Source organism: Phyllopteryx taeniolatus, chromosome 13 (genome assembly GCF_024500385.1).
Source record: "Phyllopteryx taeniolatus isolate TA_2022b chromosome 13, UOR_Ptae_1.2, whole genome shotgun sequence".
Taxonomy (NCBI): domain Eukaryota; kingdom Metazoa; phylum Chordata; class Actinopteri; order Syngnathiformes; family Syngnathidae; genus Phyllopteryx; species Phyllopteryx taeniolatus.
The window spans coordinates 19,339,996-19,352,817 of record NC_084514.1 but is presented as its reverse complement, the minus strand read 5'-3'; the positions used below and the strand labels follow the sequence as shown (position 1 = coordinate 19,352,817).

At 40.9% G+C, this 12,822-nt stretch overlaps 1 protein-coding gene and 1 long non-coding RNA gene across 5 annotated transcripts; one reads left to right on the top strand and one right to left on the bottom strand.

The window, feature by feature from the left end:
- Positions 1–320: 320 nt before the first annotated feature.
- Positions 321–5,096, bottom strand: LOC133488009 (uncharacterized). Of its 3 annotated transcripts, none has more exons than XR_009791527.1 (5): positions 4,977–5,096; positions 4,029–4,134; positions 2,188–3,552; positions 1,535–1,601; positions 321–1,396 (listed from the first exon to the last, which is right to left on the bottom strand). It is a non-coding gene; the product is annotated as an uncharacterized LOC133488009 (long non-coding RNA). The 3 variants fall into 3 exon arrangements; XR_009791528.1 differs by having other exon boundaries at positions 4,029–4,119; XR_009791526.1 differs by lacking the exons at positions 4,029–4,134; positions 4,977–5,096 and having other exon boundaries at positions 2,188–3,636.
- Positions 4,606–12,563, top strand: mbip (MAP3K12 binding inhibitory protein 1). 2 transcript variants are annotated; one of them, XR_009791525.1, is made up of 9 exons: positions 4,606–4,816; positions 6,128–6,244; positions 6,957–7,139; positions 7,639–7,735; positions 7,980–8,045; positions 9,006–9,235; positions 9,447–9,544; positions 11,323–11,361; positions 11,464–11,635. XR_009791525.1 is itself a non-coding variant. In XM_061795385.1 (9 exons), exons 1-9 carry the CDS (start codon positions 4,688–4,690, stop codon positions 11,569–11,571), a joined length of 993 nt encoding a protein of 330 aa, XP_061651369.1. In that variant the 5' UTR covers positions 4,613–4,687; the 3' UTR covers positions 11,572–12,563. The 2 variants fall into 2 exon arrangements, 1 of the variants encoding a protein (XP_061651369.1); XM_061795385.1 differs by having other exon boundaries at positions 4,613–4,816; positions 9,006–9,161; positions 11,464–12,563.
- Positions 12,564–12,822: the final 259 nt, after the last annotated feature.

Below are 12,822 nucleotides of genomic sequence, written 5' to 3'. Positions count from 1 at the left end.
AGGCGACGGCAAATTAGAACCCTCGGCTCCGGTGAGCGGCGCCTAATGGCTCTGATTTGTGAACTGCTAAACGAGGTTATGTAAATGAGGCTGAATAGAGGCAGCGGGCCGCCAGGTGACAGGTGCAGGCACATTAAAAAAAAATTATTTAATTTTTTTTTTAAGGTGGTGAGGGGGTGGCGTGCGCGTCACAAAATCAATATGGGAGTTGCAGCTAAATGTGATCTTGGTTCAATGTGAGAAAAGTGTGACATGATACACACAGAACAGATCAGTGTAACAATGTAATAATAATCTGTTTTTGATGATAACGCCTTCAAGAATCATCTTACTATTGTTGTAATTTAAACTGTGTGATAACTGGGAATGTTTTATAAGATATTGGTCACCATATCAGCGCTGTCAACCTAAAAGGATGTACCTCCAAATCTTGCATTTTTTTTAAACATCCAAAACACAAATTAAAAAAAACAACACAAAGAGCTATTTGTAAAAAAATTAATTAATTAAATAAAGATGTGCAAAATTTGTACACTTGCAGTTCAAACCAAAAACAAAACAAGACAGTTACCTGTATCGGGATCCCCCCCGCCCACTTAGAAAAAAAACAACAACAACAAAAACAGAAAAAATATTGTTTGATGTTTTGGGGAGCAAAACATTTTTAAAATCACAGCATATCTCCAAATAATAGTTTTTTTTCCTGTTAAGCAAAAGCATGTATCTCCAAATATTTTGATTTGTTTTCTGAAACACAAGCACTTTTTTTGAAATTTTAATTAATTTTTTTAAATACACGAATCACGAAATTTTGTGATACAGTACTGACAATTTCTTTGGGACAGATGGTTGGCAGTGCAGTTAAAAATAAAAAATACATTTTTTGGTTCATTTTCACTGAGCACACCCAAGCCTGATTACCTCCAGACCTCCTGTTCAATCAGGAAATGACTTAAATAGGACCTGTTTGACAAAATCAAGTCCGCCAAAAGATCTCAAAAAGCTGCAACAAAATGCCACGAGCCAAAGAAATTCAAGAACAGACGAGAAATAAAGTAATCGACATCTATCAGTCTGGAAAGGATTACAAAGGCATTTCTAAAGCTTTAGGACTCCAGGAGTGGTCAGCCTACAGAAATAACCCTGAGAGAACAGCAATGACTCATCCAGGACGCCACAAAAGAACTCAGGACAACATCTAAGGAACTGCAGGGCTCTCTTAGTTAAGGTCAGTGTTCATGACTCAGCAAAAAGGAAGAGACTGGGCAAAAATGGCATCGATGGAAGAGTTCCAAGGCGAAAACCACTGCTGACCAAAAAGAACATAAAGGATCGTCTTATTTTTGCCAAAACAAAAAAACTTCTGAATGATTCCCAGGACTTTTGGGAGAGTATTCTATGGAGGGAGGAGATGAAAGTTTAGAAGGCGGATGTCTCGTTAAATCTGGCATATATGTGAATGTCTGGGCTGTTTTGCGCCTTCAGGACCTGGACGACTAGCTGTGACTGATGAAACCACGAATTCTGCTCTTACCTGAAAAATCCTGAAGGAGAATGTTCGGCCATCAGTTGGTTACCTCAAGCTGAACCGCACTTGGGTTCTACAGAAGGACAACGATCCAACATCAAGTCAACATCAGAATGGGTTTAAAAAAAATTAATAAATAAAATAAAATAAGGTTTGGCATGGCTTCGTCAAAGTCCGGACTTGAATCCGATTGAAATGCTGTGACCTGACCTTAAACAGGCCATTCATGCTCAAAAACCCTGCAGTGTTTCCAAATTAAAACAATTGTGCAAGGAGGAGTGGGTCAAAATATTTCCACAGAGTTGTGAAAGACTCATGATAGAAATCGCTTGACTGATATTTTTTTTCCCTTTAATAAACACAATCACCATTTAAAAATTGCATTCCGTGTTTACTTGATGATCCTAAACATTAAAGGTTCCGTATTTTGGCAATTTCGACCACCATAGAGTGACTGTCTAACATGGACTGAGTACAAAAGTGTCAATTTCATGTAAAACAATATCTTGATTTTGTCATACGAGTGTCCAGAAAAGGCCCCTCTGACAGCTACTTCTGTTTGACCCAGTGTTGTATCCGCTTTGTCCATATTTGGCTGAAACCGCCCCTTTCCTCTGATTGGTTGCCTGGGTGTAGAAGACCCACTTGTGAGAGCACACCTGTTTGTTACGTTGACAGCACTGGCTCGGGAGCGGAGAAGTAGGTGGAGATCTTCGAGCGAGAGGCGGGGTACACCCTGAACTGGTCGCCAGCCAATCACAGGCCACATACAAACAAACAACCATTCGCACTAACATTCACACCTATGGGCAATTTAGAATCTTCAATAAACCTGCCGTGCATGTTTTTGGGAGTACCCGGAGAAAAACCACGTAGGCACGGGGGGAACGTGCAAACTCTACACAGGCGGGGATGGGGAATCGAACCCCGGTCCTCAGAACTGTGAGGCAGATGTGCTCTCCAAATATAATATTTATATTTGTTTTCTGAAACACAAGGACATTTTTATTTTGTTGTTTTTGTTTAAAAAACATTTTTGACATACAGTACTTAAAAGTTTTTGGACAGGTAATTATCATTGCAGTTCGACCTATAAAACATATCTTCACATTTTTATGATTTTTTTTTGTTTGCACCAAAACACAATGGAAAAAATATTTTTGTCGTTTTTGTGATAAAATTTTAAAAGACGTTTAAAAACAAATGTAGATATTTTACTTTTGGGAGGACAGTTGACTTTTTTTCTTTATTCAAATATTTGCTTCCAACACGATGCGTTTTTTATAGTTCTATTTTGGTGTATTTGTGATTAAAAAAAATTACATTAAATTACACAATTTAGATGTCCCCCCCCCCCCCCCCATTTTTGTTTTTTTATCTGCAACAAAAAAGAATGTAAAAAAATAATTTGGAGTTACAGTACACGCTTTTAGTTGGTCAGCAACGTTTTTCCACTACGTGAGATGGATAGATTGAACGCTATATTGAACACAAGTAAAACGGATTTTTGTTGTTTTTCAGATAAAACCACAAAACATGGAGCTGCAGTACATGATTTTTGTTGGACAGTGATAACATTCAACTGCATGAAAGGGCGGAAATATTAGAAACAACTCTCATGAGGGTGCGAGTGTAGTGTGAACTACTGCGCCAATAATAAATAGTTTGGAAGTACTTTTAATTCACTGTTTCAGTCAATTTGTGTGTTTAATTCAGACATCAGAAACACTTTAGTCCAGTGAGGCAGATTTAATAAATGTACATTTTTTTCCCCCCTTTTTTCTAATTTCTCCCTGCATGTGTGGGAACATTGGCTCAGCGTGTCAAACCATGTCAAGTGTTACAGTTCCGCTACTGTTTCAGGGGGGCGAAGACAGACAAATGAAACCAGGGGCCTTGTCTTCAGACCCCCTTTTTTCCCCAAATGATTAACCCTTCGGGAGAGCTCATATGAGGCGCGTGAGTGGCGCGGCGCTTTCTCGTTTGCACGCAACTGTCATTTTCCTGTTGTGGCCCTCATCAGTCTCTCTCGCCGTTATGTGAAAAGACGCGAAAATGAAAAGAGGAGGCAGATTTTCCCACAGTCACTCAAAGTGCACACACACACACACACAAATCAGCATTGTAGCCAATGCCCTGCTGCACAGTCTGCTCTGCACTCAACAACAATGTTCTCATTATAGGATGACCATTCTTTATATTGAGAGTTATCAAAAGCAATGTTAACTGCTATAAGCATGTCTTTTTTGACTGGTTATAGTAATCCCTCACCATAGTGTAATGTATGTTTTTTTTTTTTTCCATTTAGCAGTTGCTACACTCATGCATTTAACACATACTGCAGGCATTAAATGTTTGATTACATTTTAAGCATCGTTATTAGCAGTTGGATGTGAAAACAGATGGAAAATAAAAAGGCCTGTGGCTAATTATGAACGAAAAACACCTTGAAAGTGTTTAGAAACAAAATATACTGCATCAAAAATCAAAGTTAAATTACCTTTTTGAGCCAATCAGGACGTAAACACTCCAAAGGTTAAGGCGCTTCGTCTTTGGCTCCGCCCACACCCACTCCCTGTATTCAAGCCAATCTGGACAAATGAGAACTATACGGATTTAAATTTAAGGTGGATCAATGTTCCTTCTGCAACAACGACCACAAAATTTTGTTTTTTCCCCCTCTGCTCTATATCTCAACGCTTCTGAACAGACATCAAAGAATCGCTAAAAATCAATGATATACAAACATGCTGCCTGTCTCTGTTCCATTGTGTGTAAATTTAAATGCCCAATTTGCCTAATTCCTTACTGTATTTTTTTCTTTTCTTCTTTCTGACAGGAATCCCCGTTTTTTTAATTTCGTACTGTATATATTATCCTCCTCTTTCAGTGTGATTTCTAGTTTTCAATTAAGTATTAAAAGAATTATTTAGACATATATCGTCTAAAATTGGATAATAAAACATTGTGTCGCTAATTATGAGTTACAAACGCCTTCAAAAATGTATTTTTACTGGATAAACAAATTGGGATTTACATTCATAGTAACGTGCTCTTGGCTCCTCCTAAACTGTGACGCAGTCACTTGCGCCGTCAGTTCCTGTATTCCAACCATTCCGCGAGCAGGTTGGCAATTTGGCATACCATTGTTGAGCCACAATGGCGGACTCAATGAAGCCGAGCGAGGAGAGGATTTCTCCCACTAACGAGTCCTATACAAACAAAATGTCCAACTACTCGGGCTGCATGAGTGTGTTGCTCCGTCTCCTGGCTGACTTGGGGAGAGAGGTTGGTTCAGTGTTTTTTTTCCCCGTGGCGTTTTAAGCAAAGAAACTAGCCAAGTTGGGGCTGTTTGCTAGCTCGTAGTCGTAGCTGCTGTTCGGCACCAGTCGCAGCAAATCATCCTAGAGTGGTTTAGAAAGTCACCTAAACATGGTTACCAACTTACCCACAATTTGTAGTCGTTATAGTTTTACAACGTCTCCTTGTAAAAGAGTTCACCCGACGTTTTAGCACAGTAGTACGGGTTGTCTGCCTGGCTCTGTTGACACAGACATACTGGATTGGTAGATGCCTCATCGAATGGGTTCCACCCTCGCTGCATACGTCAGCGCGTCCGCCATAATGGATGGGGCAGCTCTACCCCATTAACTAATTCAATAGGCTACAAACTATTAAGTGCATAAATTCAGATTATTCTAAAGCTTTACTCGCTATATTTTTGGGGATATGAAGAGGTAGGCATTGATAAGTGTTTCATCTCTATAATCATACATCTTTATCAGTTTTGAGTCACAGCTTTTAAGAGAAAAACATTCTCGATTCAAAGTTTGTCAATGATTTATTATTTATTTATCAGGTTTTTTTCCCCCAATGTTTTTATTTTTGGAATTTAGAATTTAATGTGCCTTCCTGATGATGTGCACTGCTTGCACTAACAACGTGGCAGCAAAATGAGTGGAGATAGTTTCCCAAAGCACAGGCAGTGTTGCCAAATGGTGTATTATATATGTAGTGGCTTCTTTTTAAATATAAAGTTGTTGTTGTTTTTTAAATACAATGCAAAACAAAAATGTAAGACCAAAATGTAAGAAATTGCCCAAATATTAGGTGAGATATAAAAAAAGACGAATACAAAATATTATAAAACATGCGGGAATATTGGACAGAAAAATGCAACAAATTATACAAAAATATTGGGAAAAATACACAAATGTTAGAGGAAAAAGAAAATGTTTTTCAAAACAAAAAAAAACATGAGGATACTAGAAAAATACTAGACTAAAATAGAAAACAATACAAAGTGAATTTTATAAAACAATACAACAAATTAGATTAAATGTGAAAATATTACATTAAAAAATTACACAAAAAATGTAGAATACAAATTAAGAAATACAAAAAGAGGAAATATGGTATAAAATACAATATTAGAAAACTAAAGCATTAGATGATGAAATACAAAAATATTTGATAAAGGCTCCTGTTTGAGAGAAGTTTTTATTTTACAAAAGCTGTCTCAACTGGGGGATGCTTGAGGCAAGGTAATTTTTTGAATACAGTCCGATGATGCATACCTGCTTTTACACTGTGCCCAAGCTCAAATTCGGTGACGCCGCTTTGAGGGTGGAAGTCAACCTGGATGCAGTGAGTCCTCAGTTGTCGGACGCTGCTCACGCTTACGACTGTCTACAGCGGCACATCACGAAGCTACAGGTACACTACGAGCAGGTTAAGCAGTATTTACCCTTGTGCACTCTACAGTCATTATTGTACATTTTTCTCTTTTTTTTGGTTTGGCAGTTCCTTGTACCTTTTGCATGTAATTGTTCTGCCTGCCAATATACGTCACTGGAAAAGATAGAAGAACAAAGATATATGTTTAATTCAGAAATATTAAGAGTTGGACAAATTGAGAGATCATTAGGTGTGCCGCTTGAAATGATTCAATTTCACGTAATTTGTCAGAAAATGATTGATTACAAATATTCTCTTAATTGGTCTGAAAATTATTGATTTATTACAAATGATGTATCGTTGTTCATGTATGCCAGCAGCGAATATATGACGGTGGCAATGAAATTCTCTTCCACTAGATAGCAACTAAGCCGTGTATCCAACTTTTGTGACATTTTTGTTTGGTGGTTTTTGTGAGATTGTTTTTTTTCTTAAAATTTATGCCTTGACTCATAAAAAGGTTGAGGAAAACAAAATACTGCTCTAATGTCAGCATTTCATTTAGAAGAAAAATAGTAATATTAGACATTTGTTTTCCACTTAGATTCAACCTTTTTATCTTTGTCGGCTGACTCATGAAATGTTTTAGTTTTTAAGAATTTGATGTATGTTTTTTTTTTTTTACAAAAGCAAATAGATTAAAAACTTAGATTGTTGTCAAAGCATTTCTGGATGTTGTCGTTTGCTCCAGGCCGTGTCCGAGAGCCTCAAAACCCTGGCGGAGGCTCCAAGTCGCGTGTCACCAGAGACCGAGAAGGATGCGGTGCGTGACGCCGCGTCCTTGTCTGCCTGCCGACACTCGACGTGGACGCCCCCCTTCCCCGACGCCGCAGGCGACGACGTCTTAGTGCAGATCCGGGCCGGCAAGTCTGAGGTCGGTTACGGTTATGAATGTTCAACACGTCATTAACGCACTGTCGCAAAAACACGGCGCAGGCCCGAGAATCGGGAGCGGAGAGGGCGGTGGATGCGGGGGGGGTCCTTTAGTGGTGTGGTCGGCTGGGAGAGTCCGCGTCGCTTGGAGGGCTTTGAGAGCGGGGCCTGGTCCTTGATGGATTATGAAGTGGATGCTCATTACTCTCAGATTGGATGTGGATGGAGGACAAGAGGCCCCATTCTGTTGTGCATTTATTTTGGTAGCCAAGCAAACAGTATTCATATTCCATCACGCCATCCGGGCTGGCCCTTGTTTTGTGCCTACCTGGAATTGCAATTGTCATTCCACATCATGTAAATTGCAGAGCCCCCAAACAACCCCCCGCCCCCCCTGTGCCTCGTTACATTACCATTACAGCAGCAACAATTTTGCTTTGTGGATGCCCTTCAATGGTCTATCGATCCATCGCCTGTCATTATGCGCGTCGTCTCTGCAGATCGAGCGCAGGATATCTGCATTTATGGCGCGCAAGCAGATGGAGATCAATGAAAACAACGTGCGCGAGTTCTGCAACGTGATCGACTGCAATCAGGGTGAGCGAGGCGAGGTGGGGGTGGGGGGGATTGAATGTGTCAGGGTGTGGAGTGGGAGCCTGCACACAGATTGCCAATGTTTGGGAGAGAGCTGATTTCCAGCGGGCGAGAGGTCAGGCTGAACTGAGCTTGAGTAGCTCGCGGCCTCCAAAAATATGCCGCCGTTACGAGACGCTGGCTGCAGCAAGTGGCGGTGATGTTATTGTGTTTTTATTCATATGGCGCATTTGTTCTCCTTCCGCAGAGGACAGCTGTGCCAGAACAGACGCCGTGTTCACGCCGTATCCTGGATTTAAAAGCCATGTGAAAGGTGGGACCGGAACATGAAATATCAATGGTGGTACATTTACGACACCGGGAAAAATCGGTCACAATCACTGGTCCGATTTGTTCAGATTTCAAAAGGATTTGTCCCATAGGGTACAATGGAAATAATTCTTTTTCATAGTCAAAATATGACCAGTAGAAAAGATTTACTAACTGTACAGGCGATATTTTAAGTAACATGGCATTACTCGGGTAAAATAAGAAAACAATAAAGCACTGTCTTACCTTTAATGAAAAAAAAAAAAACATAAACGTGTGTAATCTTGCATTCTTGTCGTACAAGAGTAAAACAAAGTTAACCACTATTTATATAAACACGCTTCAAACTCAAAGCATGCATTCTTAACACTAATCACAAAACCAGAATTCAAATACATAGATGCGTAAGGGGCATATGTCTTTAAATATTTTTTCCCACATTCTTTCTTGTTATACAAGTGTAAAAAGAAGTGGCGCTGTCTTAAAAAAGGAATTGACAATAATAATGAATAAAACAACTACTGATTAAGTCAAAAATAATACAGAGGTGATTTGTGGCACGTCACTCATTTTGTGTAAAAACTGAACCCTTGTGAAAAATCAAACGAGTAAATGAGTAAAACGCACAACTATACGGAGGAAGGCAAAATAATGCCAGTGGGATTTGCGTCAGGGTCATTTCTCCGCCCCCCCCAAGTCTTAATTGTCACAAGTGTAAAAGGAAGTTAACAGCCATCATTAAAATGCAAATAAAACGTAACTCATTATTAACATAAATTATAAAACCATAATGCACAGGTGTTGTAGATGCTCCTTTCCCATCTAATTTTTTTTATTAATTTTGCTGTTAATGCAAGCGTAACCAGACGAGGACTACTCTTAAAAATACAAAATGAAACGTGCAACTTTACTGATAAAGTTAATTTAGGACTATGGTTGACATTTTTACAAATGTTTGTCCCAGTTACACGAGTGGTGAACACGTACGGACCTCAGACCCGTGCCGGAGGCCAAGGCGAGGCCGGAGATCAGGCGCGAGGGCCGGCCGCGCGCGACTGCAGCAACTCGGCCGTCGAGGAGCGCCTCAACAACATCGAGTCTCACCTCAAACTCCCGACAGGTATCGGGAAGGAACGCCATCTGGCTGAAATTCTATGGGACACTCTACAGAGAACCCTGAAGCGAATAGCAAAGGTTTCCCAGTTAACCCCTTAAGTGGTTTTGTAATTGCCTATATTCATAGTTTCAAGTAAATAGCTTACAGATTTGATTTGGAAAACTTGCATCGTAAGTGCGAGGACACTGCCATCCTCGGTATATTCTACAGCAAAATCTATGAGTAGGTGAGTTCTTGCATGGCGATTTACGGTTTTGACTGATTTATTTTTTTCATCTTGTTCCGCAGCGGGCCCGGTTCCCGTGAGCGTCTACCAGAGGCTGAAGAAGCTGGAGGACCGCATCCTGCAGTTGGAGGGACTCTCGCCAGAGTACTTCCAGTCCACGGTGAGGACACACACACTTTTTTCACCGGAACCAGACCGCATTGTAAAAGCTGCAAGCGGTTTAATTTCAGTCGGTGGCTTGTTCCTCGCCACCCACTAGTAGCAAAGCCACCCGTGAGCCACCATTAGCTTCCTCTGGGGGGAAAAAAATGGAGCCTCCAGGAGAGACTTTTTAGCCGACGGAGGGGAGACTGTGAACAAAGAAATTGGCCGGCGGGTCCTTCCTGAGGCGAGCAGCGAGAGGTGACATGTCACCGGCCATCGTGTGGGGCGACATTTAAGGTTGTATAACAGCTAATACCGCGGGTAGGCGGAACTCAAGTTGCCAGTTTTAGGACTTGCTTGGCAACAACGTAGGAAATGTCTACAGAAACATACTTCACCTTTCCCCCCCCGATTTGAATCCAAAATAAAATGCTTGTACGACCACTAGCATTTCAAAAAAACATTATCGGTTTGGCCAAGGGAGCTTCGCAACTTTTTAGTTCGTCCTTAATTCTTAACTTTTAAAGTCCCCTTTGATGTACTGTTATTTTGTCATATGTTAGTATGTAATATTATTATTCCCAAAACGTTGGCTCCCCCTAACTGCAGTTGATTACATTTGCCAACATAAACTGCATTTTATGCTTGTATGAAAGTTATTGGTGTTAAAATGTAACTTAAAACGTGACATTTACAGTATTATTTTTAAATGTTTTATTGAGCCGACGACTGAACACTACAGAATAAAGACATGAAAAATAGCCCCGTCCCACCTGTATCTGATTGACAGACATGGCACAAAAAATAATAACTAAATAGTTCCCCCCCCCCCCATGTTGAATAGCACTGATAATAATCATTCATTCATCTTCCATTCCGCTTCTCCTCACTAGGGTCGCGGGCGTGCTGGAGCCTATCCCAGCTATCTTCGGGCGAGAGGCGGGGTACACACCGAACTGGTCGCCAGCCAATCGCAGGGCACATATAAACAAACATCCATTCGTGCACACATTCACACCTAAGGGCAATTTAGAGTCTTCAATTAACCTAGCCCGCATGTTTTGAGGTCATCATCATAATAAGAAAATGAAATAAATAAATAAGGTAGAGTGAGAAAACATTGAGGAATAGTTAAGTTTTATGTACTGTATTTTGGGGGACTGAACGTGCTGCCAAAAGCACATGAGCGGAATTTGATGCAGCTCGCCCTAAGAAGTGGGTCCGGCGTGCGTGTGTTGAGCGACGGCGTTTGCAAAGTGTGCTCGAGATGAGCCGCATCATGTCTCGTCTCCATCACTTGATGCCGCCGTCACTCAGCACAGCACAGCACAGCATGCCACACTCTTCAGCCTGCTTTTGACTCTCTGCATGTTTGTGCGAGCGCAGATGTCGAGTGTTTCTGTATAAACCGACGGGGTCTCTTCTACTCCAAGTACCATTTTTTTTTTTAGGAGGGGGGTATGGATAAAATGTGTCTGGCGGGGGAGGGGGGTTCTCAAGCAGCTCCACGCAGTTGGCTCACAAAATTTCACAATTTAGCACTAAAACGAAGCTGAACACACTTATCGGGGTCCTTGGTTCATGACGGTACTAACATCAGAAGTGGAAGCTTTTGGACTGGTCAAGTCACTCTCCAGACTTCAACCCTATAGAGCATGCATTTTACCTGCTCAAGAGGAGACTTGCAGGGAGTGTGCTGTGAAATTGAGCTTCACAGTCATGCGACTTTTCAAGGTTACGAGCATCGTGCAAGGAACTAGTTTGCTAATCATGAACATTTGTACTTATTTGTAGAACCTCGCACATAAGAGACTGAAGACATCACCTGCTCAGGTAAGTCCACTGATTTATTAGATTCCCCCTCCCCCTTTCCTTTTCTGGATCTTTCTGAGTCATTGCTGCAGGAGTGACATTGCTCTTGACTTTGCCCTACAGGCCTGCAGTTTGACCGAGCTGGATGAGAAGATTAGCGCCATCAAAGCGGCCTTGCTGAAGAAGGCTAACGAATTCGGCCCCGCATACGGACCAGAGTACCCGCTCTGACCTGAGTAATTGTAAAGTTAGGTAGAATGTCCCCTGTGTTAATAAAAGTAGATTTAGTGCTTAATACGTTGGACTTGTGGCTCATTTTCCATGAATTGAATTGAGTTTCTGATTGTTTCTATTCTCTGTACGTTAACGTCAAAGGTCCCTACCCTGAGCAGCCAGACAATTTTTTTTTTGTGGGTCATTTCCAAGTTAATCATTAGCTTAGCATATGGTACATGCTATATATGTCAGCATAGAATCTGCCCAACCTAACCAGAGCATCTAGACACTTATGTCTGGTAAGTGCCATTCATTTTTGGTATAGTTTTTTTGTTTTTGTCATCATCATGCTATTCAGTAATTTAGCATATGCTACATAGTGTATTAATTAGCATTGATTGAGCAGCTGGACATGTTCTCATGTTTTGGTAAGTTCCAATTAATTGTTTTCGGTCATTTCAGTGCTCGTCATTCGTGTAGGATGCTGCTTGCTATATATGTTAGAATCGACGCTAACTAACCTGAATAGCCAGACACTCGTTTGTCATGTTAAGTTGCATTTCTGCTTCAAGTTAACTGTTGTTGGAGTTTTTTTTGTTTTTGTTTTTTTTGTCATTTCCATGCTAGTCTTTATCTTAGCACAAGCTACATGCATTAGCATTAATTCTACCTCACGTGAGCAGCCAGACGCGCTCCAATTTTGCGGTAAGTTCCATTTCTGGGTTGAATTCATTGTTTGTACATGTATATATGTTCAGTAATTTTCCATGATAGGAATTAGTGCTCAATGCTCTACATTAGAACATATTAGATTTTGCCTTGTCAAATTAACTTTTTTTGTGTGCGTAATTGATGTTAAATGCATTGTACTGAACTACCTGAAGTTTTTCCTGTCTCCCAAGTTCTATTTTGTCACACAAAAAAACAACTGCTTGAAATCAGTGTTATTGGTTATCAATGATTTGACTAATAAACGAGCAGGCAAATCAAACAACCTGCTAACTGCATTTGTGTGTGTGTGTCTGTGTGTGTGTATGCACGCACCACAGCGTGTAATTGGGAGGAAGCTGAGCGAGGGCACCTGATTTCTGTGCCTGACTGCTGCGTTGCTGATGATCAGCGCTAATGGTTGTCATTATGACAAATGACCTGATTATGGCAACTCTTGTTTGCGAAACATCTCGCAGACCCAACAAAGCTGCGCCGCCGCCGCTTAAACGGGCCGCCGCTGCGGTTGACGATGCCGTCGTCTCCATAAACGGCTTT

Excerpts from the sequence above, each read along its gene's own strand:
- mbip (XM_061795385.1), top strand. The coding sequence starts at position 4,688 with ATGGCGGACTCAATGAAGCCGAGCGAGGAGAGGATTTCTCCCACTAAC. Across the intron at positions 9,162-9,446 it reads TCACCTCAAACTCCCGACAG|CGGGCCCGGTTCCCGTGAGC; the intron begins GTATCGGGAAGG and ends CTTGTTCCGCAG. Across the intron at positions 9,545-11,322 it reads CAGAGTACTTCCAGTCCACG|AACCTCGCACATAAGAGACT; the intron begins GTGAGGACACAC and ends ACTTATTTGTAG.